The sequence below is a fragment of the Cyprinodon tularosa genome, unplaced genomic scaffold (genome assembly GCF_016077235.1).
Source record: "Cyprinodon tularosa strain WSP-4 unplaced genomic scaffold, ASM1607723v1 ctg528, whole genome shotgun sequence".
In the NCBI taxonomy this organism is placed as follows: Eukaryota; Metazoa; Chordata; class Actinopteri; order Cyprinodontiformes; family Cyprinodontidae; genus Cyprinodon; species Cyprinodon tularosa.
Genome location: NW_024039261.1, coordinates 93,480 through 117,129, shown reverse-complemented (window position 1 = coordinate 117,129; position 23,650 = coordinate 93,480). Strand labels below are relative to the sequence as shown.

At 38.7% G+C, this 23,650-nt stretch overlaps 2 protein-coding genes across 2 annotated transcripts; both read left to right on the top strand.

The window, feature by feature from the left end:
- Positions 1-583: 583 nt before the first annotated feature.
- LOC119795937 (F-box only protein 30-like) lies at positions 584-4,756 on the top strand. Its single transcript, XM_038304189.1, has 3 exons — positions 584-712; positions 1,255-2,952; positions 3,094-4,756. The coding sequence occupies exons 2-3, from the start codon at positions 1,297-1,299 to the stop codon at positions 3,298-3,300; spliced, it is 1,863 nt and encodes a 620-aa protein (XP_038160117.1). The 5' UTR covers positions 584-712; positions 1,255-1,296; the 3' UTR covers positions 3,301-4,756.
- A 10,306-nt stretch (positions 4,757-15,062) lies between these two features.
- On the top strand, positions 15,063-19,550 carry LOC119795947 (F-box only protein 30-like). The gene is made up of 3 exons (XM_038304204.1): positions 15,063-15,213; positions 15,978-18,005; positions 19,324-19,550. Exons 2-3 carry the CDS (start codon positions 15,996-15,998, stop codon positions 19,516-19,518), a joined length of 2,205 nt encoding a protein of 734 aa, XP_038160132.1. The 5' UTR covers positions 15,063-15,213; positions 15,978-15,995; the 3' UTR covers positions 19,519-19,550.
- The last annotated feature ends 4,100 nt before the right edge of the window (positions 19,551-23,650 follow it).

Sequence of the window (23,650 nt, the reverse complement as noted above, 5' to 3'; positions counted from 1 at the left end):
TATATATATATATATATATATATATATATATATATATATATATTTATATATATATATACATACAAAATAGCTTATTTTATATGTTATAATTTTATTGGATAAATCTAAATTGTGTAATTTAATTTAGTACCAAGGAAGAGTTTAGGAAAGTGAAGAATGGAGAAAATGATACTGGAGGAGGATAAATGAATAACAACACTAAGGTTTGCCCACACAGGACTTCATTATAGAATATATATAATCAATAAACATAATACGGGAAGTTGCTAACATTGTGGACAAATAGAAACAACTGAACATTTTTATATTAGAATGTGGGAGATATGGAATAGAAATATATACAAGAAGAATATACAAGAAAAACTAAATGTCATAAACATGCAGAAATATTTAGAAAGAAAAATTATAAAGATTTTGGTTACCTTTTTTAAACTAAGAAATTTGTTTAGCAGGAATTCAGCACTCCATATCGATAGGTGGCGGTCGTGCGCGCTTTTCGTTTTCTGCCAACCAGCACAAAATCTCGATATCTATGAAAATCTCTACCAAGAAGAAGAAGAAGAAGAAGAAGAAGAAGAAGAAGAAGAAGAAGAAGAAGAAGAGGAAGAAGGGACAGTTCCGGGACAAACCATGGTAAACACGGGTTTGTCATGTTTATGTAGAAACATTTTAATACGTCGTGACACGCTTTTCCCAATGAAAACAAGTTGAGGTAAGGAAACCTTAGATTGCTTAAAAGTTTGACAGAAAAAAATGGTTTATTTTAAAATATCCAGCCTTCAACAGAGCTAGCTGTTTTTAGCCACCGTTAGCAGCCCTCAATCTCTACTGAACTTTAACACAGAAAAAAAACGAAAACTAAAGAGTGGAACACTAACAAATTGTGTTTTAAAATATGTTGCTAAATAACTTGTTGCAGAGCTAGTGTTACAGTGGAACCTTTTGGGTTATTAATGTTTTTACAAACTTTATTGTCTCAGCTACTATAAATATGCGCTTAACTTATTTAAGGTACCCTATTTAGAGAAGAGGTTTAACTATATTTTATTTATAAATGAAAGTTCTTAATCTCTGGACATGGTGGTTGTTGTTAAAAAGTAAATTTTTCGGATCGAATCAAACGACGGATGAATGATTGTTCTGTTTGCATTTATTAATCTTGATCTCTCTCATTTTCTTCAGATTATTCATATATTTGCAGGTCTTACATCTTTTGATCTACATCATATTAGACTTTTATTTTTATTTTTGCAGAAAGGGATCCAGATAAGCCACTCCTACCCGTTGGTTGTGAAGATGGAGCAGCATGCTCACTGCATCTCCTGTATCAATCAAAGGTGCATCGTCAAACCTGAACCAGGATTTTCTTGTGATTTCTTCAATTGTCCCCTGTTGTGCGGGGCTGTATTTCATTCCTGCAAAGTTGATGAGCACCAACTACTCTGCCCATTTATGAAGGTGCAATGCCCCAATAGCAACTACGGCTGCCCGGCTATTCTAAGCCGTAACAAAATCCCTGCACACCTGGATGTATGTCCAGCTGGCGTTGTCTTTTGCACAAAGAGCTGGAACTTACATTCTGCTTGCCTCTTGGATTCTCGACCTGACCGGGATGTTGAGAGTATGTTGGAGGAAATAAGGCACCATAGATACCTAGGAATAGCTCTGGAGGACTGTCAGGCACTCTTTGAGACAATAGAGGAGCTTGGGATGACAGATTTAGCTCGCGAAGATCCTGTCATTGATAAAGAGCGTAAAGCGATACAATTAGCTTTAAAGGCACCCTCTACTCATTATTCAACCTTACAGTTTTCCTCCTCACAGTCAATTTCCAAAGGACTCCAAACAGAGGAAGATGTCAGTAAAATTAATTCTTTCAATGAGCTATTTAAAGCCAAAGCTGAGACTGCTAGAAGCTCAGCTGCTGGTTTAAACATTGTTAGTAGCACCAACTCTGCTAAACGCAACTTACATGACGAGTATGAAAGGGATGTCCTTTTAAAAATGTCTATGAACAACGATGTAATTACTGATACACTGAATAAAAACACAACCTGTGGACCACTGATTGGAGAAACAGAATCCAGGAATAGTATTTCAAATGAACCTAAAACCCCTCAAATGATATTACCAGTACATGTCAGCCAGGGTGTGGCTGGGCGTTTAGTTTTGGATGATGAAGTGATGCTTCATCCTGGAAATCTTAAGCCTAAGACGATGCATCAGCTCAACTGTCCCTATAAGGGCCATGGCCAAAGTCCTTTATCAAATGGACAATCCGAATACAGACTTGGAGCTGACATGGAAGACAAAGCAGTGGATACATGGGATTTGAAACACAAAGTTCAAACAGAGATTTCTTCGGTTTCAGCTGCCCTGCTCGCCTGTTCAGAAACACACAAGGACTGTAGAGGAATCTCTGACACTGTCTACACTGATTACCGTGTTCATTTTGGCACGCAAACCTTTAGAAACATTCCTCGCACTTCTCCCATCGTGTGTGGTCAGTCGCTCCGTCGTGACCAGTTTTCCTCTCATTATAGAAACATTCATTGCGATTTTCACCCCAACTTCCGTGACCGCATAGAGTCCCGCTGCCCCCTGGCGATGTACGGCTGTAGGTTTTCACAGCAGAGGTTGTACCCATCCGCTCGGGGGACCAGAGTGGTTTATCATAAGCAGCTCAAAGCATTTGTGATCCAGCCTTGCATCAGTTTGACATCTCCGACAGGCTCCAGACCAGATCAGTTCAGCGGGCTGCCCATTGAGATACTGTGGCACATAGCTGGATTCCTGGACAGTTTTAGCTTGTGCCAGTTGTCCTTGGTGTCCAGGACTATGAGGGAAGTGTGTGCCAGTCTTCTCCCTTCTAGGGGGATAGTAGAGCTGCAGTGGGAGAGAGGACATTTTCCTGGTCGTCCGCATGATTTTAGGTGGCAGGTGAAAAACAAAGTAAGTTTAAAACAATATCTGTGTAGATCTTTGATAATTACTATACTATAGGTGAGACCACGGAATTCACTATGATCATACTTTTTTTTTTTTTTTTTTTCAACATTATTGAACTCACTTCATTCCGTTTTACTGTTTCAGGTGTGGAAATTTAGCCCTTCAGTCACTCCTGTGCATTCTTGGGGTTTTCTTGATGTTCCCAGTGTATCAGACCACATGAAGAAATGCCCCTTCTTCAGCAAATCTGAGACAAAGTCAGAGCCGATTCCCCTCACAGCCATGTGCACCGAACAAGATAGGCTCTCAATCCTCGATTGCCTTCACTCCCTGCGTCATATCACCTCTTGATCAGACAAGGCTGATCTTCGTAACGTTCACTTTGAAAATATGGGACTGAAATAAATCAAAACTTTATTATTAAGAAATCTTTTTGATAAAACATTGCACTTAGCTCCTTGGCTCTGAGTTGGAAGAAAGAAGTAAGCATAGATATTTCATTTGTGCTGGAATTGTAACATTATTTTTCTAAGATTGAAATAATATATATTAATAACCATAGATTTGCACTTTAGATCTCTATTATCTTCAAGTTTAAACATAACTTTATTAATTCTTGCTGCTAGGGGTGCTTTTTTGTCAGTAAATAGGATTCTCTCAGGGTTACCTCCTTCTGCCCTCAATAACAGAATGCCACTCTGATTGTCCGCAAACTATTGCAGCCTTTTTATGTAACTTAAATATTTGATAAATAAATATGTACAGTGAACTTTTAAGGCAGCTGGGGACAAAAATGGGTCTATTTAGAATTTTCCTTCCCTCTCAATAATTTTGAAAACCTTGTTTTTATGCAGTGCCATTACTTGTTAAATGCAGACATGTTCCTTAAAATGATTCAGATTTTAAAGCTCTTCATGATACTAAAACTTCACACACAGAGGTTTGAGTTTTTTTAAATGGCTCTAATTCAGTAGACTCTTAAATAATAAAGCACTTTAGGCTGGAAAATCGAATCCTAATACTTTCGATTAAGATATTTTTTCCTTCCATCTGGTGAGTGTTTAATGTGTCTGTCCAAAATGCCACTGCTCGGTCACTTTCACTCAGATGTAGACACTGGAATGAAGTTTATTGACAAAGGTTATTGATATTTTTGCACCACAGACCATAGATGTGACCTATGATGTCTGTAGAAAAAAGAAGTTAGGGCAACACAGTGTTGTGAAACACCTCTAGTAAAACCACAGAACAGAATACTCTGAATCTATGTTGTGGACAAAAGAGGAGAGGTCCGTTTCTGGTTCTGTTGCTGCTACTCATTAGGGGTATTGACTCAAATTATCAGAATAGTATTATCAATACCAGCCTGCAATATACTCTAGCGTACTCGTCTAACATCATTGCACCCTTTTCCACATTCATGGGTGTTTGAATCTAATGTTTGTTTCTTTTTGTCTCTTCCATGTTTTGTGTTAATCCACAAGTTGTTTTTTTAGGATTTTTTTACATATCGTTCTAATTGAAATCTTAATTTAATGACTTTTATTCCAGCATTTGATTTCACTTTTTTGATGTTTACTATGTTTTATCATGTTTTTGTTGCAATGTTGTTTTTATTTTTGATGCCACTATACTATAACTTTATGGATTGCACTTTGGCCAAAGGAGCACTTTTTAACACGTATTTATAATACAGCCATGGACAAACTTTTTTGTGTTAAAATCTGTGATTAAAGCTTTTGCATATGAAATTGTATGTTGGACAAATGTTCAGTGGTGCAATAAACCAGATGAGGTTGGATCAACATTATTGCCTTTGTCCTTTAATGCATTTACAAATTGTAACGTGGCTTTGGAGTATGGCTCCTATATCAAAGAGCAACCTTTTTAGCTAACATTGGTACAACCCTTGCTTCACTATGAATGATTTTTTTTTTTTATTTAAATGCTAAAAATGCATTAAAAATTTGTTTAATAAAAATAGTAGATCCTATGTGAACAGGTTTAAAATAAAAAATAATTTGCAGCTCTTGTCCCTGGTTAGACTCAGGATTAAAATAGATTAAAGAAAATACAGAATCTCGAAATTTTACAACTAGTGAAATAAAACAATAAAATATTGATTAAAAAGCAGTTATTGTGCAACTAGTAAAATATCTGCTCTGCTGAATAAAGATTAGATTAAAACATCTAAAACAATTCTGGAATTTTCTGATCTGAGGATCTGAAACAAGGGAAAGATCCTTTAACTCTAGGGAGCTTTAAAGCTGTAGCTCTCATTAATTCATATATCTTTGGTTATAGAAAGAATGATAAATAATGATCAACCTATTTTCTAGAGAATAAAGGATGTTAAACAAAATGCCAAAGGGGTTTTAGGAGAGGTAACCTGTCGTATGGAGAATTGGATAGTCCAAAATGTAAAAAGCCTGTACTGATATTAGTTCCCAACATTTACATTTCCTGCTCCTCCAAATAAACTGAGGTCCAACTCCTGGTTAAGTGGGCAGGATGAAGGAGAACTAGCAGGGTTTTATTTTCTGGACCAGGATTATTCACCTTTTGAGTTTGAAACATGAGTGGAGGCTCCTCTTTCTAATAGAAGGGAGTGATTCGAAATAAAAATATTATTTACATTGTCAGGCTCAGACTGTGAACAATTTTCAGCACTGGCATGTTTCCATTTACATCAGTTTCCAAATGATCTCAAATGTGAAACACAACGCGAATACACATTGCGGATTAACCAATCTATCTTCAAGCATCACACGACAACCATCACCAAGACTTCTATAATGCGGTTTTACTGGCTTTGGTTATTAACACAGTACACAACAGTAACTGCTGCTGCGTAACGTCCACATTTGGACAAAGCCAGCCGGACACTCACTAACACATACTAGGTCTACAACGTAAGCCTGAGTGTTGTAAAAACACTAACATAAAACAGTACAATATATAAGCAGACAGGCAGTTCTTCAAGAATGAATCCATGAAAGCTCAGCGGTGTGTAAGCATTCACTGCAAGTCTAGGTGACATGTGTGCAATGATATGGAATAATGTAAACCGATGCAAAACCCCATCATGCACCGCAACATATTTTTGCAAAATATTCCAACATAAATTTGCCAAATATGAGAGGAACATCGTAGTTTGGATCAAAGAAAGCTTTTAGTTTACAGTTTGAAGAAATAGAAAATTACACTATATACCAACCGTCACAAGGATGTGCATGACAAGGAAGGGCTAAATATACTGCATGCATCATTTTGGTAGTTGACTTTTAATTTCTTCTTGAGCTCCTTGAGTTACTTATTGTCACAGGTAGGTGCTTCGTCCATAGAATAAGTGTTGGGGCTGGTATGAAATTAGGACCGGCCCACCAGGCAAATGCCCGATATCACAGATTACCAGTCCGAGCCTGCAGTCAATACAAATAAGAAAAGGGCAACATTAATACGGGGGAGTGGAGGCCTAGTGGTCAGGACATGGAACAGAGGTCACTGATTAGCGGATCACTGTCAGGATCAGGACCTACCTGCTGACCAAAACCTGATTTAAAACATTTATAAATTACTGTATGTTGTCTGATTACATATTGACCCTGAAATCCCACATCCTCTGCAAAGCCTACAGCCTCCGCTGTTCCTCCCGTCTTGCTCCACTCAGACTTCCTCTGTGCTCAGGGAGAGCATGCGCGACTTTGTTATTAAATTCAGGAGCAAAACATGCGGAAATGAATGCTTAATTTAATATGACATGTTAAAAAAATCCCCGATATCATCCAGCCAGCATATGTTCAGTTTCTGCCCAAATATTTCCGTTTTGTTGTGGCTTTTTGTATCAGGGATCAATCGGATCATACATGGTTTGCATGACCTATGTTTGTTTTCTGCTTCCAAACCCAGCATCTCTTTATCCAGGCCTGAGATGAGACGTTTCTTTTGAAGTTGTGAGAGGCGCTCCATGGCATTTTGACTGGATTTGATTAAACTTTTACGCCTCTTAGTATAAAATAAATATTTTGATCAAGATGAGAAATCTGCTTCCTGGTATGTTGAAGTACCAATAGTTTGCATCCAATCATTTAATTAAACAGTCTTAGTTTTGGGGAATGGGTATAAAAGCTCACGAATGAACCTGGAATGGCTTGAGAATGGCTTTGTCTCCATTCAGACACGGGTTTAAAGCCTTGCAGGGCAGCCTAAAGCCCACTGCTCTCATTAGGCCATAAAAAATAAATAGCAAACAGTCAGTTTAAGGGTTTTATAAAAAATGTGAGTCAGGAAATTGTCCATATACCAAAGTGAACGATTGTTGTTCTCTACTTTTAAAAACGCTTTCGATTTTAAAATGGAAAAATGTTCTATTTTTTTTATTCAATGTATAACATGGATGCATAAAAACCTGATTTTATTTCAGTGTTAAATTCTGTTTAAAGTGACAGATTATAGTTAAAAATGTCTCCGGATCTTTACTGATTGATGATTTTCTTTATTTGGATCCCACTCATTTTTAATCGATGACCGCTTGGCATAGAACTTGAAATCCAGAGGGTCTGAGTTCGAGCCCCACTCCCACAGACTAAAACTCAGGTCTCTGAGCAAGACCCTTAACCCCCGATTGCTCCCTGGGTGCCCCACGATGGCCGCCCACTGCTCCCCAAGGTGATGGGTTAAATGCAGACGTAAATTTCTCCAATCTGACATCGATATAGTTCAATTATTATATTTGTATTATTGTTATTATTGTTATTACTTTTATTATTATCATTATCGTTATTATTATTGTTATTATTATTATTATTATTATTATTATTATTATTATTATTATTATTATTATTATTATTATTATTATTATTATTATTATTATTTGGTGTTAAGTGTGTGTCTGATTCATTCCAGCAGATGGCGCTGATGCACTAACCCTGAAATCCCACATACTCCGTCTGCGCTCCGCTCCGCTCCGCCCCGCTGCGCTCCAGACCGCCTGCACAAAGCAAAGCCTACAGCCGCCGCTGTTGCTCCGTCCCCTCCGCTCTGAGTTCCTTGGAGATCATAGAGGGCATGCGCCAGATGAACCAGGGTTTCCGCGGATCATTAAAAATAATTACAATTCATAATTCTTTTTTTAATCAAGGCCTTAATTGGCACTAAAATTAATTAAATATGTTTTATCGTTGCATTTATGATTCTTTAATAAAAATGCTTCTAAAAACAATTTCGTCAGATATTATCTAAAAAATATCTATAAATATATATAAATATATAAAAAAAAAAAAAAAATTCACCAACCAGGAAGCAGATTTCTCATCTCCATTAAAATATTTATTTTATACCGAGGGACTTAAAGTTTAATCAAATCCATTCAAAAGAAACTTCGTATTACAGGAATGAAAAGAGATGCTGAGTTGTAGAGAACAAGTTCATTAAAAAAAGCAGTTTTGAATTATCCTTATCTCTGTTACAAAAATCTACAAATATATATTTATATATTTGGGCAGAAACTGAACATATGCTGGATGATGGTGGGATTTTTTTAATATGCCATATTAAATTAAGCGCTCACAGGGTTCATACAGGAGTGAGTGACTCTAATTTAATGCTATTTTAATGCTATTAGAAATGATTTAATGCCATCAACCAGAACCATGTAGGCCTACACAAGTTATTAGTGTACATGAAATATGAAGGAGCTGTAAGCAGGGTTCCATGACTCCTGTATGTAAACACACACACACATATATATACGTATATATATTATCTAGCTTTTTCTCCGCCTCGAGCTTCCTTTCCGAACATACGGCTTTATAAACAGTTCCACGCAAAGTCACCAATCTGTTGCTACTATATTTTAATTTGACGAACCGGAATTTGTCGATGTTCTTTTTCCTGTTTGGTGCGATTGCAATTGCGGATCTTGACTTGGCCGGACCGGTGTTATGCCCAAAAGTGCATGCCTGCCGAAATATGCATCCCCAGTCGCGGGAGCGCGCCTCGCTCTGTTGAACTGCATATCGACGAGGAAAAAGGATTAAAATATGTTCAATGGAGCTTAGGTTCTTATATTAACGATATAAAAACGTTTAAAAATACCTCTCGTGGGAAAAAAAACTTGTGGTTATTTCGCAGATTAATTTACAAAAGTACGGATTTTTTTGAACAACATTAAATCCAAAGATTTTGACCATGGTACGGCTGATTTATTTGTTGTGGTCTCTTGCTATTTGCACACAACACTAAACCGTGATAGCCGAAGTGAGTTTTGAGTTTGCAAAGCTTTCTCTTAAGTGGAAAATCAAACGCGCACCTACAAAGCACAGCGTTCACAGACCAGTGAGATGCGTTCGCTGCGCGTCATTCAGCTATGGTGCATTCAGGAGCATTGGAACATTTTAAACTTACAAGAATGAGGCATAAAACAGAACTGTATTTTTACTGAACTGTATTGTATTTTTTTTGTTTGTTTATGCACATCTGCTAGCTTTTTATTCTAAAAAATCTATAATATTACAGCAGCAATTTATCAAAGTTTTTCAAAATCCTGTTTAAAAGCTCCAAATGGGGCTTCAGATCATATGAAGCAACAATTGCACTGTCATTGTTTTACAGGGCAGTATTTGCATTTGCTGATCCTTGTACTTAATTACTGATGAATATACAGGAATACAGATGTACAAGTGTCAACTCCTCTGAGATAGCAGGGGATGGAATTTTTGGCAAGGACCTGCCAAAAAATGCATCCCCCTTGTTTTTAACTTAAAGATTGTCCCACACACATGAAATTCACACTGGTAGCTCAGCACACATGTGGAAGCAGGTAGAAATTGAAACATCAGCTACAAATCTATATTTCTGGAAAAAAGCAGGGGATGCAATTTTTGGTAAAGACCTGCCAAAAAATGCATCCCCCTTGTTTTTAACCTAAGGACCTGCCAAAAAATGCATCCCCCTTGTTTTTAACTTAAACATTGTCCCACACACATGAAATTCACACTGGTAGCTCAGCACACATGTGGAAGCAGGTAGAATTTGTCACATCAGCTACAAGTGTATATTTCTGGAAAAAAGCAGGGGATGCAATATTTGGCAAAGACCTGCCAAAAAATGCATCCCCCTTGTTTTTAACCCAAGGACCTGCCAAAAAATGCATCCCCCTTGTTTTTAACTTAAAAATTGTCCCACACACATGAAATTCACACTGGTAGCTCAGCACACATGTGGAAGCAGGTAGAAATTGAAACATCAGCTACAAATCTATATTTCTGGAAAAAAGCAGGGGATGCAATTTTTGGCAAGGACCTGCCAAAAAATGCATCCCCCTTGTTTTTAACTTAAAAATTGTCCCACACACATGAAATTCACACTGGTAGCTCAGCACACACGTGGAAGCAGGTAGAATTTGTCACATCAGCTACAAGTGTATATTTCTGGATAAAAGCAGGGGATGCAATTTTTGGCAAGGACCTGCCAAAAATGCATCCCCCTTGTTTTTAACTTAAAAATTGTCCCGCACACATGAAATTCACACTGGTAGCTCAGCACACATGTGGAAGCAGGTAGAAATTGAAACATCAGCTACAAATCTATATTTCTGGAAAAGAGCAGGGGATGCAATTTTTGGCAAGGACCTGCCAAAAAATGCATCCCCCTTGTTTTTAACCTAAGGACCTGCCAAAAAATGCATCCCCCTTGTTTTTAACTTAAAAATTGTCCCACACACATGAAATTCACACTGGTAGCTCAGCACACATGTGGAAGCAGGTAGAAATTGAAACATCAGCTACAAATCTATATTTCTGGAAAAGAGCAGGGGATGCAATTTTTGGCAAGGACCTGCCAAAAAATGCATCCCCCTTGTTTTTAACCTAAGGACCTGCCAAAAAATGCATCCCCCTTGTTTTTAACTTAAAGATTGTCCCACACACATGAAATTCACACTGGTAGCTCAGCACACATGTGGAAGCAGGTAGAAATTGAAACATCAGCTACAAATCTATATTTCTGGAAAAAAGCAGGGGATGCAATTTTTGGTAAAGACCTGCCAAAAAATGCATCCCCCTTGTTTTTAACCTAAGGACCTGCCAAAAAATGCATCCCCCTTGTTTTTAACTTAAACATTGTCCCACACACATGAAATTCACACTGGTAGCTCAGCACACATGTGGAAGCAGGTAGAATTTGTCACATCAGCTACAAGTGTATATTTCTGGAAAAAAGCAGGGGATGCAATATTTGGCAAAGACCTGCCAAAAAATGCATCCCCCTTGTTTTTAACCCAAGGACCTGCCAAAAAATGCATCCCCCTTGTTTTTAACTTAAAAATTGTCCCACACACATGAAATTCACACTGGTAGCTCAGCACACATGTGGAAGCAGGTAGAAATTGAAACATCAGCTACAAATCTATATTTCTGGAAAAAAGCAGGGGATGCAATTTTTGGCAAGGACCTGCCAAAAAATGCATCCCCCTTGTTTTTAACTTAAAAATTGTCCCACACACATGAAATTCACACTGGTAGCTCAGCACACATGTGGAAGCAGGTAGAATTTGTCACATCAGCTACAAGTGTATATTTCTGGATAAAAGCAGGGGATGCAATTTTTGGCAAGGACCTGCCAAAAATGCATCCCCCTTGTTTTTAACTTAAAAATTGTCCCGCACACATGAAATTCACACTGGTAGCTCAGCACACATGTGGAAGCAGGTAGGATTTGTCACATCAGCTACAAGTGTATATTTCTGGAAAAAAGCAGGGGATGCAATATTTGGCAAAGACCTGCCAAAAAATGCATCCCCCTTGTTTTTAACCTAAGGACCTGCCAAAAAATGCATCCCCCTTGTTTTTAACTTAAAAATTGTCCCACACACATGAAATTCACACTGGTAGCTCAGCACACATGTGGAAGCAGGTAGAATTTGTCACATCAGCTACAAGTGTATATTTCTGGAAAAAAGCAGGGGATGCAATATTTGGCAAAGACCTGCCAAAAAATGCATCCCCCTTGTTTTTGACCTAAGGACCTGCCAAAAAATGCATCCCCCTTGTTTTTAACTTAAAAATTGTCCCGCACACATGAAATTCACACTGGTAGCTCAGCACACATGTGGAAGCAGGTAGAAATTGAAACATCAGCTACAAATCTATATTTCTGGAAAAAAGCAGGGGATGCAATTTTTGGCAAGGACCTGCCTGCGTGATGTTTCACGCCAGGTCCTGGCGTGAAACATCACGCCAGGACCTGATGTTTCAATTTCTACCTGCTTCCACATGTGTGCTGAGCTACCAGTGTGAATTTCATGTGTGTGGGACAATCTTTGAGTTAAAAACAAGGGGGATGCATTTTTTGGCAGGTCCTTGCCAAAAATTGCATCCCCTGCTTTTATCCAGAAATATACACTTGTAGCTGATGTGACAAATTCTACCTGCTTCCACATGTGTGCTGAGCTACCAGTGTGAATTTCATGTGTGTGGGACAATTTTTAAGTTAAAAACAAGGGGGATGCATTTTTTGGCAGGTCCTTAGGTTAAAAACAAGGGGGATGCATTTTTTGGCAGGTCCTTGCCAAAAATTGCATCCCCTGCTTTTATCCAGAAATATACACTTGTAGCTGATGTTTCTATTTCTACCTGCTTCCACATGTGTGCTGAGCTACCAGTGTGAATTTCATGTGTGTGGGACAATCTTTGAGTTAAAAACAAGGGGGATGCATTTTTGGCAGGTCCTTGCCAAAAATTGCATCCCCTGATTTTATCCAGAAATATACACTTGTAGCTGATGTGACAAATTCTACCTGCTTCCACATGTGTGCTGAGCTACCAGTGTGAATTTCATGTGTGTGGGACAATTTTTAAGTTAAAAACAAGGGAGAAAAATTTTTTGGCAGGTCCTTAGGTTAAAAACAAGGGGGATGCATTTTTTGGCAGGTCTTTGCCAAAAATTGCATCCCCTGCTTTTTTCCAGAAATATAGATTTGTAGCTGATGTTTCAATTTCTACCTGCTTCCACATGTGTGCTGAGCTACCAGTGTGAATTGCATGTGTGTGTGACAATCTTTAAGTTAAAAACAAGGGGGATGCATTTTTTGGCAGGTCCTTGCCAAAAATTGCATCCCCTGCTTTTTTCCAGAAATATAGATTTGTAGCTGATGTGACAAATTCTACCTGCTTCCACATGTGTGCTGAGCTACCAGTGTGAATTTCATGTGTGTGGCACAATTTTTAAGTTAAAAACAAGGGGGATGCATTTTTTGGCAGGTCCTTAGGTTAAAAACAAGGGGGATGCATTTTTTGGCAGGTCCTTGCCAAAAATAGCATCCCCTGCTTTTTTCCAGAAATATAGATTTGTAGCTGATGTTTCAATTTCTACCTGCTTCCACATGTGTGCTGAGCTACCAGTGTGAATTTCATGTGTGTGGGACAATGTTTAAGTTAAAAACAAGGGGGATGCATTTTTTGGCAGGTCCTTAGGTTAAAAACAAGGGGGATGCATTTTTTGGCAGGTCTTTACCAAAAATTGCATCCCCTGCTTTTTTCCAGAAATATAGATTTGTAGCTGATGTTTCAATTTCTACCTGCTTCCACGTGTGTGCTGAGCTACCAGTGTGAATTTCATGTGTGTGGGACAATCTTTGGGTTAAAAACAAGGGGGATGCATTTTTTGGCAGGTCCTTGCCAAAAATTGCATCCCCTGCTTTTTTCTAGAAATATAGATTTGTAGCTGATGTTTCAATTTCTTCCTGCTTCCACATGTGTGCTGAGCTACCAGTGTGAATTTCATGTGTGTGGGACAATGTTTAAGTTAAAAACAAGGGGGATGCATTTTTTGGCAGGTCCTTAGGTTAAAAACAAGGGGGATGCATTTTTTGGCAGGTCTTTACCAAAAATTGCATCCCCTGCTTTTTTCCAGAAATATAGATTTGTAGCTGATGTTTCAATTTCTACCTGCTTCCACATGTGTGCTGAGCTACCAGTGTGAATTTCATGTGTGTGGGACAATCTTTAAGTTAAAAACAAGGGGGATGCATTTTTTGGCAGGTCCTTGCCAAAAATTCCATCCCCTGCTATCTCAGAGGAGTTGACACTTGTACATCTGTATTCCTGTATATTCATCAGTAATTAAGTACAAGGATCAGCAAATGCAAATACTGCCCTGTAAAACAATGACAGTGCAATTGTTGCTTCATATGATCTGAAGCCCCATTTGGAGCTTTTAAACAGGATTTTGAAAAACATTGATAAATTGCTGCTGCAATATTATAGATTTTTTAGAATAAAAAGCTAGCAGATGTGCATAAACAAACAAAAAAAAAATACAATACAGTTCAGTAAAAATACAGTTCTGTTTTATGCCTCATTCTTGTAAGTTTAAAATGTTCTAATGCTCCTGAATGCACCATAGCTTTCTGACGCGCAGCGAACGCATCTCACTGGTCTGTGAACGCTGTGCTTTGTAGGTGCGCGTTTGATTTTCCACTTAAGAAAAAGCTTTGCAAACTCAAAACTCACTTCGGCTATCACGGTTTAGTGTTGTGTGTAAATAGCAAGAGACCACAACAAATAAATCAGCCGTACCATGGTCAAAATCTTTGGATTTAATGTTGTTCAAAAAAATCCGTACTTTTGTAAATTAATCTGCCAAATAACCACAACTTTTTTCCCACGAGAGGTATTTTTAAACGTTTTTATATCATTAATATAAGAACCTAAGCTCCATTGAACATATTTTAATCCGTTTTCCTCGTCGATATGCAGTTCAACAGAGCGAGGCGCGCTCCCGCGACTGGGGATGCATATTTCGGCAGGCATGCACTTTTGGGCATAACACCAGAGCGGAGCAAAAAATAGCTCGGCTCCGTAATTTGTCGGTGACGGACGGAGAAGACGTACGTGGACGGAGACGTGCGGAGGAGTAGCGGTGGATGTGGAACAGTTCTCATTGATTTCCATGAAAGACAAGCGCTCCGCACGACGTACGTCAGCGGGGCGGAGCGGAGCGGAGCGCTGACGGAGTATGTGGAATCTGGGGGTAAGACGTTGCCTCCGAAGAAGAGGAACAACAGTCTCAGGCAAGAAGAAGAAATAAAGTTTTGGAAAGTTGAAAAAAAAAAAAAGAGCTGTTAAGAGATGGACTGAGAGTGGCTAGCTATCTTTAGCAGTTTCTTCCCAGAGGCAACTATGATTAATACACTGGTCTGGTCGCATTAATTTAGAACAGATAAAACACGTCGTAACACGGTTTTCCTGTCAGCACAACACACAGGTGAGAAACACCTGGAACGCAAATACATAATTTGACCAAAAGTTTGTTTTGTTGTGAACTGTTCAACTTCCGTCTGAGCTAGCTGTTTTTAGCCATTAGCAGAGCTCTGTCCTAGCTTTAGCTAGCCGCCTGTTGCTACAATACTAAGTGTTCTTACTCAGAAACTGACCAATGATAACATAATGGCTTATTGTAGCATGTAGGATCGGGGGAAAAAAACTGTACAGATGACCGAAAATATATAATATATTATAATACTCGAAACTTTCCTACAGAGTTGATAGTTTAAGTTAAACTTTTCCTGGTGATTGAACTAGCTCCTCTCTGAGTAATGCCTCAGTTGTGATCATATGTGCGTATTTAATCACCGATCCCAATATAAGATAATAAATAATTTACAGAACTCCTTAATTGTTTTCTTTAAGGTCAGATAGATATGAACTTTTCTAAAGATGTAGAGAAACAAGAAAACAAGTCTACTGTAAAATAGCTAAACTTTTTTTTTCTCAAAATTAAAGACATCGTTATTTGGCTTTATTTCTTTTATATCCTATAATGTCATTTATTTGTGTGTTTTTTGTTTTACTTTTTGCACTTTTGTTTCAGTAAAATGTGTACCGACATATTCAAAACATGCCAGTAAATATGAACTGTCTCACAGCAGTGATGATATTTCTAGCCTGCTTTTTATTGCCTTTGTCTCTTTGTATTTCTAAAACATTTACACAATTAAAGCTTTATTGTCTCTTTGTATTTTCCTACAGAGGCGCCCATACCACTCCATGGCCTTGGCTCTGAAGATGGAGCATCATGTTCACTGCATCTCCTGTTTTAACCAGAGGTGCACCATCAAACCTGAACCAGGAGTCTCCTGTGATCTCATCGCCTGTCCATTGGTGTGTGGGGCCGTGCTCCACTCCTGCAAAGTTGATGAGCACCAACTCTTGTGCCCCCTCATGAAGGTTCCTTGCCTTAATAGTGGCCATGGCTGCCCGGCTATGCTGATCCGCAGTCAGATGTCCGCGCACTTGGATGTGTGTCCAGCTGGAGTCGTCTGCTGCACTATGGAGTGGAATAGGTGGCCTGTCAGCTGCTTGAACTACACCTCTTATGAGAGTCTAATTGGTCTGTTGGAGGAGATGGAGCAGCTGGACATGGCGCTCGCTCTTCAGGACCAGCAAACACTCCTTGAGTCGATGAAGATGATTTCAAAGACACCGTCTACACAAGATGATTCAGTTATTAAAAAAGAGAAAGCACAACATGTAACTTTTCAGGCTTCTCCACCTGAAGCTCCAGTTCCTCAGTTGTCCTCCTTGCATCAATCCCAGTTAGTCCCCAAAGGTTCAGCAAAGGAAAAGATTCTCAGTGGGATTAACGGTCTGAAAGAGGAACACCTCAGTAAGCTGTATGAGGCCACCGTTGAGACTGCTAGAAGTTTAGCTGCTGCTTTAGACTTTGTTAGCAGCGCCAGCTGTGGTGAAAGTAGTTCAGTGGTTCAGAATGTAGATTTGCTGTTAAATGGAAACATTCAGAATGGACTGGAGGACATAACCCCTCAAGATGCCGACAGTTTGCACACAAGTAACAAAAAGGAGATGTGTTCTAATCAGAGCTGTTCAGGGGAAAATGGAGCTCTTGAAGGAACTAGAATGCAGGACAAAAGCAGAGTCAACGGACCATTGACGGGAGCAACAGAGGCCTGTGCTGATGCTTACTTGGAACCTGCAACCCTTCAGATGATGTCTCCAGTTCATGTTAGCCAGGGGGTGGCACAGCAGGCTGATCATATTGTTCAGCACAATAAAGGACTAGTCCTTCCAGGAAATCTTGGGCCAGAGAGGATGCTTCACCTCAACCACTTCTATAAGGGTCAGGGCCAATATCCTTTGTATAATGGACAAGTCGGCGTTAAACCCGGTAGATCAGCATATAGAGCGCAGGCAGAAATGGAAGACAAAGCAGTTGATACTTCAGACTTGGAGCATGAAGAAGATCCAATGGGTCTTGGAGAGATTGATGCTATACCAGCAGCTCTACTTTTCTGTTTAGAAGAGTCCAGGGAGTGTAGAAGGATTTCTGATACAGTCTATGTTGATGGCTACCATGTTGACCTTGGCACGCAGACTTTCACATTTCCTGCTGCAATCTTGGTGACCAATACAAGAGTTGGTGACATGGCCTCTGCTTCAGCCTGTGACCATGCTGCACCACAGCTGAACTATCCCAGCCCGCTTCGCACCCTCCGCCTTGGCCAGGTTCTGGAAGCTTTAGAGTCAGAGGCAGTCCCTTACAATCGTTACCTCCCACCTAACCCCCAACATCAACACACCTTTCCCTTCCTGTGCGGACAGTCGTTCAGGCGGGACCAGTTTTCATCGCATTTCAGAAACATCCATGGAGAGATTCATGCTTGGCTCAGTGGCTGGATAGAGCAACGCTGCCCTCTTGCATATTATGGCTGCACATTTTCCCAGCGGAGATTTTACCCATCCACCCAGGGAGCCAAGGTAGTTCACGATAGACACCTCAAGGCGTTTGGGGTCCAACCCTGCACTAGACCGCAACCTCCAACGGACTCCCAGTCAGACCAGTTCAGCAGGCTGCCCATTGAGATTCTGTGGCACGTAGCTGGATTCCTGGACAGTTTTAGCTTGTGCCAGTTGTCCTTGGTTTCTAGGACTATGAGGGAAGTGTGTGCCAGTCTCCTTCAGACCAGAGGCATTGTAGAGCTGCAGTGGGAGCGAACAGTTTCTCCTGAAGGCAATGTATCGTGGCAGGTCAAAAATAAGGCAAGTTTGAATCTCATACAGCTTTTGACCTGTAAAATAACTAACTGTATTTAAAAATGTGGTACCAGAGTCAAAAGTAATGTTTGAATGTGTTTTATTGAGATTAAATTTGACAGATTAGCATAAATGGTACATGCCAATGAAGTGGGAGTAAAAGGGCTAGTATAGTTTTCATATTTCCTCACAAATAAAAGTCTGAAAAATGTGGCATAAAAAAAGATACAGTCCACTTTACTGTTAATCCTAACTGAAATTGATTTACCTAACTTATAATTCTGCCTTCAGAATTAGAAGTCACCAAACTAGTCAGAGTCCAGCGGTAGGTAATCCAGTGCTGACCTCTGAAGGCCTTCTAGGGTTTTTAGAGAACATCAATGAGAAAACAGCATCATAAAGAGCAAGAGACAAACCTGAAGTTTAAAACAGGGTTAAATTATAAAAAAATACTATAAACTTTGGACATCTTCCAACACACAGTTCCATGCCTCATCAAAATATGAAAATAATATAGTACGAATGGAAACCTGCTAAAAAGCACCAAGGGTGCAGTCAATAGGCCCAGTCTTAACTCTGGAGGAGCTACAGAAATTCACAATTCTGTAGGCAAATCTGTGAACAACCAACTCTTAGTAGGGCAACGATCCAGTCTTTTGGAAGAGATGGAAGAAGAAAAAATCTGAGGATTCTACAAGTCATTTAGTGCTATTTTTAGTGTTTAGACCAAAAGTACAACATTTTTCCAGACTTTTTTGACTTGCAAAACTGTCAAAACCAAAAAACAATGCTGCACATCCCCCTTAACCAACAACATTGGGTAGGGTGTAATGGTGTTGATGCTATCAGCTGTATGGATGATTTTCTTATATAGAATCACAGAGGTTAGTTGAACCTGATAGGTTAAATGGAGCAGAGAAACCATGGATGATAGTTTCACCGTACAGGAGGGTCGTGACACTAACATGCAGCGATCTAGACCTGCAGCTAATATCAATATCAGTATATTAATTTGTTCCAGACCTAAATCTAATCCTGCCCAGACTTGAAAATTGATCTCACAGAAAAAAAAAATACGCCATAGGTCTGCAGCTGTATTTTAGCAGAAGCCGCTGCAACAAAAATGTCAGGGGGACTGAGCAGTGATGGTGACTTTAGTATAATAATAATTCTGAAACTATGTTTAATTTTCCTCCACTTTGCAATCTTCTGTACTTGTGATGGTTTAGTTATAGGGTTAAAAAAAATGAAAATAAGTTCAATGAGTATTAATACTTTTGAATGTAGATTAACCTAGTCATTCCAATATATTTTTGTGTTACAGGTATGGAGATTCAGCACTGCATTTACTCCAGTGTCCTCCTGGGGTTTTACTGAGGTGCCCAGCATGTCCGTTCACCTAAAGAAGTGCCCCTTCAATGTAGTAGAGCAGAAGACGGAGCCCATACCCCTACCTGCCATGTGCACCGAACGAGATGGCCTGTCACTCCGGCGCGTCCTGCGTCACGTCAACACTTGACCAAACAAAGCTGAGCTGCATGAGATTAGCTGAATGTTGTGAATGAAACGAAACGGATTCCAGTTAGATTTGATTTTGAATAAAACTTAATGCGAAACAGACTTCAGGTCTGCTATAAATGGTTTGTCCATGGGACGTGAAGCAGCATTTGGCTTTGCATGGGCTTTTCCTGAAAGTGCACCTATATTCTGCTAAGATAAAACACTTTTGACAAAGATAATTGTGCACAATAGATTTATGCTATTATGAACTTTAAATTAATGTTATGTTGCCTTTTACCTGTAGCCATGGAAAAAAAAAAAACGTTCATGTAAAAACTCCATTATTTCTTTATATCCTAAACCATGTCAGCACTTTATAACTCCACCCAAACTGAAAAGTGAACTTCGTTTTAAAGAGCTTCTGATTCCTTCAAAGGGTCAAGCACAGTCCACGTGTTATGTTGACATCTGATGTTTGGAGTATTAACAGTTTATATCACAAAATAACTAATGTACCTGATTGCTGCATTTGAATAAAGTGTTTACTAAATTTTTATTTTTGCCTTTGAGCCGTCCTTGAAAAATTAACTTCTATGTTGGTGAAAGCTATTTGATCAGAGGCTACGTTAAACCTACGTATCAGTTCATTATACAGCTCATTGTATTGCTGAAAATAAACAAGAACAAAACTTACTTTCTACCAGGGCTGCAAGAATTAAATGATGGAGGCGAATCTGGTCTGGAAACCTAAAAAACATTTAGGTCAACTTTGAATACTTAAAATATATATGCCGTTACCTAAAATGTCTACAATTTTACCCAAATTATATAAAAAATGGTAAAAATATGTGATTTTCTTTGGTTCCAGAGACTTAACATGGAATGTTACTTAAGCCCAGGTGTTGGACACAGGTGTTGAATACATGATCTTTCCCAAACTCTATAGTTACAATTCTCTAAATTTCTTTTTTTTTATCTTCTCTACTTTTTTCTTCCACTCAACTTTTAATATGTTTAAATGCAGCAGTTTAAATAATTTGTTTTCAATTGGTTTTAGCTGGATAATAGCCTTAAATTAGTCTTATTTCCTGATTGTGTAGGCCATACCATTTCTGTAGCAGACATTTTTTTATTTGCCTTATCTAATATTCACCCTTTGGGTTTTATTAGCTGTAAGAATAACCACAGTTAGCCTACCTATTTATTACCTTTTGGGGAGTGTGTAAGTCCATCACAGGAATATGCTATATTGTGGAGAATTGCACGTGATATTGGGACTAAAAGTGTGGGATCGACTCCAAACATTGGCCATGCAAAATTCTGAGGCGACAGCAGAACTAAAGGTCATTTGATACAGTAATCTTTTCACGAGCTTCATCAGCCTATAAACTATGTTGGATTATTCATGCAAGCAAAATGAGAAGCCTTTTTAATAGATATCTAATTAAGGGATGAATGTAGCTATAAATAGATACATACACTTACAGATGTCATTGGCAGTAAGTGCAAAGAGTCCTCTGGGAGTGTACGACATGGGTTGCCATGTCTAAAACATATTGCCAATCTGACTTCATTCCTAAATGTGGGTGAAATATTCAAACTAAAAATCTATTTGTATATGTATGTTTTCTTCATACAAATTCAGACACTACAGGATTTTTGAGATTTTAAATTCACAGACAATTCACAAGAAGTGCTTTTTAATTTTAGTACATCACCTGTGTATGATATAGGGTTGGATAACTGTTATAGTGAATGCCATAATTATGTACTGTGCTTTGCAAAGACACTGATAGCACTACAACTTTTCCATGTTAAAGAACAAACTTACCTTGTTTGACTGGGATTGTGCGCGATGGATTAAATATGCATCTTAATGTCAGATTGTAAAATCCTTTTCATCATTTAAAAACACTGCAAGTTCTAGGTTGAATCAGTTTTCAGTCCCATTTATAATTTAGAGAAATTTAAAGTTATAAGATTAGAAAATATTCATCTTCTACCACTTGTCTATCAGGGTCTCAGCATTAGGGTCCTAGTACAAACCCGTGATCCTTCTGTTTCAGTGGTGTGCTTAGGCAAGACTCTTCACAGTTGCATTTCCAGTCTAGCTTGTTGTCCAAGCGAACACCACGGTGTTTATACTCCGCAACTGCCTCCACTTCTCCCATGATGTTAATAGGATTCAACTTGTTCCAGTTTGTTCTGAAATCTACAATCATCTCCTTTGTTTAGTTGACATTAAGGATCAGATTATTGTTCCCACAGCTCGCCACGAAGCTGTTCGCCAGCTCTCTGTACTCAGGTTCTTGTCCATCTTTGATGCACCAATGACTTCAGAGTGAACCAAGTATTTCTGCAGATAAGACTCTGGTACTGGAAGTCAGGTGTACAGCGTAAAAAGGAATGGCGAGAGTACAGCCACCTGTGGTGCTGCTACTTGACAGTCAGTGTAACAAACTGTTGACGCCTCCACCTGTATTCTGGAATTTCTCAAAAAGGAAGTCAGGCTTAAAAGTGTTAAAAGCACTGGAGAAATCAAAGAACCTCACAGTGATATCTGCCTTTTCATTGTGAGGGAAACAGATCTATAGTCACTGAGGACTTGGTGGAGTCTTCTGTCATACTGAAACAACCTACTACACTTTAATGTATAAAGTCAATCCACCTGTATATAAGCCATCCTGATTGTACATATGACACCTCAAATCTCTGTGTTACTCCCTTGTATTTTTTTATTTCTTATTTTTATTTTGTTTTTCATACATGTACACTTGCACCTTAATCCTTATTTATCTTGATATATTGTATATATATTGTTTATTCTTAATGCACCTTTTCCTCCTTGTTTGCACCTTCTTTTATTACTATGCCAATATATGACCAGTGAATTTCTCCGCTGTGAGATCAATAAAGCTCATCTAATCTAATCTTAACAAGACAGGTCTTCCACATCACTGGAACTGTCTCCAGGGTCAGACTGAGGTTGAAGAGGTAGAATCTGTAGAATCCCACAGAGCTGTTCTGTACAGGCCTTCAGCATTCTGGTGACTTATTATAATTAAGTCTCTCCAGTTACCTCTTCAGTTGACTTATAGAGACAGGTGGGTGAAAACTGGAGGGAGCAGCACTATCTTCTGATTTGGCTGATAAACTAATAGAAGCAAGTGAGTCAATGTCAGAGGAGGGAATGATGTCCATGTGACTGTAGGAAGACTTTTTTCACAGACTTTGAAGGATCCAGTCCAAACAGACCGTGTTCATGGAGGTCGCAGCCTCTGAAATCAAACACATCCCATCAAGGGCGTAGGTCTCATTTGAACTTTGGTAGGGACACTATTGGTCTGGTGTCATTGGTGCTATGCAATATGCATGCCCTTTTTTATGCTCGATGTGAGCATCCGTACTGATAAGAGGAATTCATTGTTAAAAGAGAAAAGCAACATTTTGCTCCACTAATAAAAATGTTATATGCTCTACACTCATTAGATGCTGTTTATCAATGTTTGAAGTATCACCGGCTCTGATGAATGTGGAATTAGGACTGTTTTCCACTTTGAAAACGGTTTCATTTGAACGACTAAGAGAGAAGGTAAATACAGTATTTTCTTTTGAAGATACAGAATTGTGCAGAGTTAAACCCCACTCTAATATTTGTACCTACTATTCTCTCTCTGTATCAAGCAAAATAATACATTCATTAAAATATTAACATCACTATAAAAGTTGAACATCTGGGCTGTAGTTACTCTGTGAAGCCAATATCATGTATTTCATCTGGGGCTGAAAAAAATTAATCATATTAATTGATTCTTTCAATAATCGTCAACTAATTTAGTGAGTGATTCATCATTAACTGGAGTATAGAGACTTTAAAACATACAGTAATATAAATGTAAAATGTGCCTTTCCCCACAGAGTAACCCACTTAGATCAGTGATTATATCAAAATTGTAAAAATAAAAACAAAAAAAATGAAAACAGTAATATCAACTTAATATCGGTAAAAAGGCAACCCTCACATTTTCTTTTTTAGTTGGCTGTGGCTAAGAATCAAAAATGTTGATGGCTTACAGCCTTTATTTGCCCATTTTTCCAACAGAAAAATGGGCAAATAAAATGACTCAGAATATTTCGTTTATAAAACGAAA

What these genes read in the sequence shown, in the direction of transcription:
- LOC119795937 (XM_038304189.1), top strand. Translation starts at nt 1,297, where the DNA reads ATGGAGCAGCATGCTCACTGCATCTCCTGTATCAATCAAAGGTGCATC. An exon ending in GGTGGCAGGTGAAAAACAAA is followed by an intron (nt 2,953 to 3,093) that starts GTAAGTTTAAAA and finishes TTACTGTTTCAG; the next exon opens with GTGTGGAAATTTAGCCCTTC.
- LOC119795947 (XM_038304204.1), top strand. Translation starts at nt 15,996, where the DNA reads ATGGCCTTGGCTCTGAAGATGGAGCATCATGTTCACTGCATCTCCTGT. An exon ending in CGTGGCAGGTCAAAAATAAG is followed by an intron (nt 18,006 to 19,323) that starts GCAAGTTTGAAT and finishes TTTGTGTTACAG; the next exon opens with GTATGGAGATTCAGCACTGC.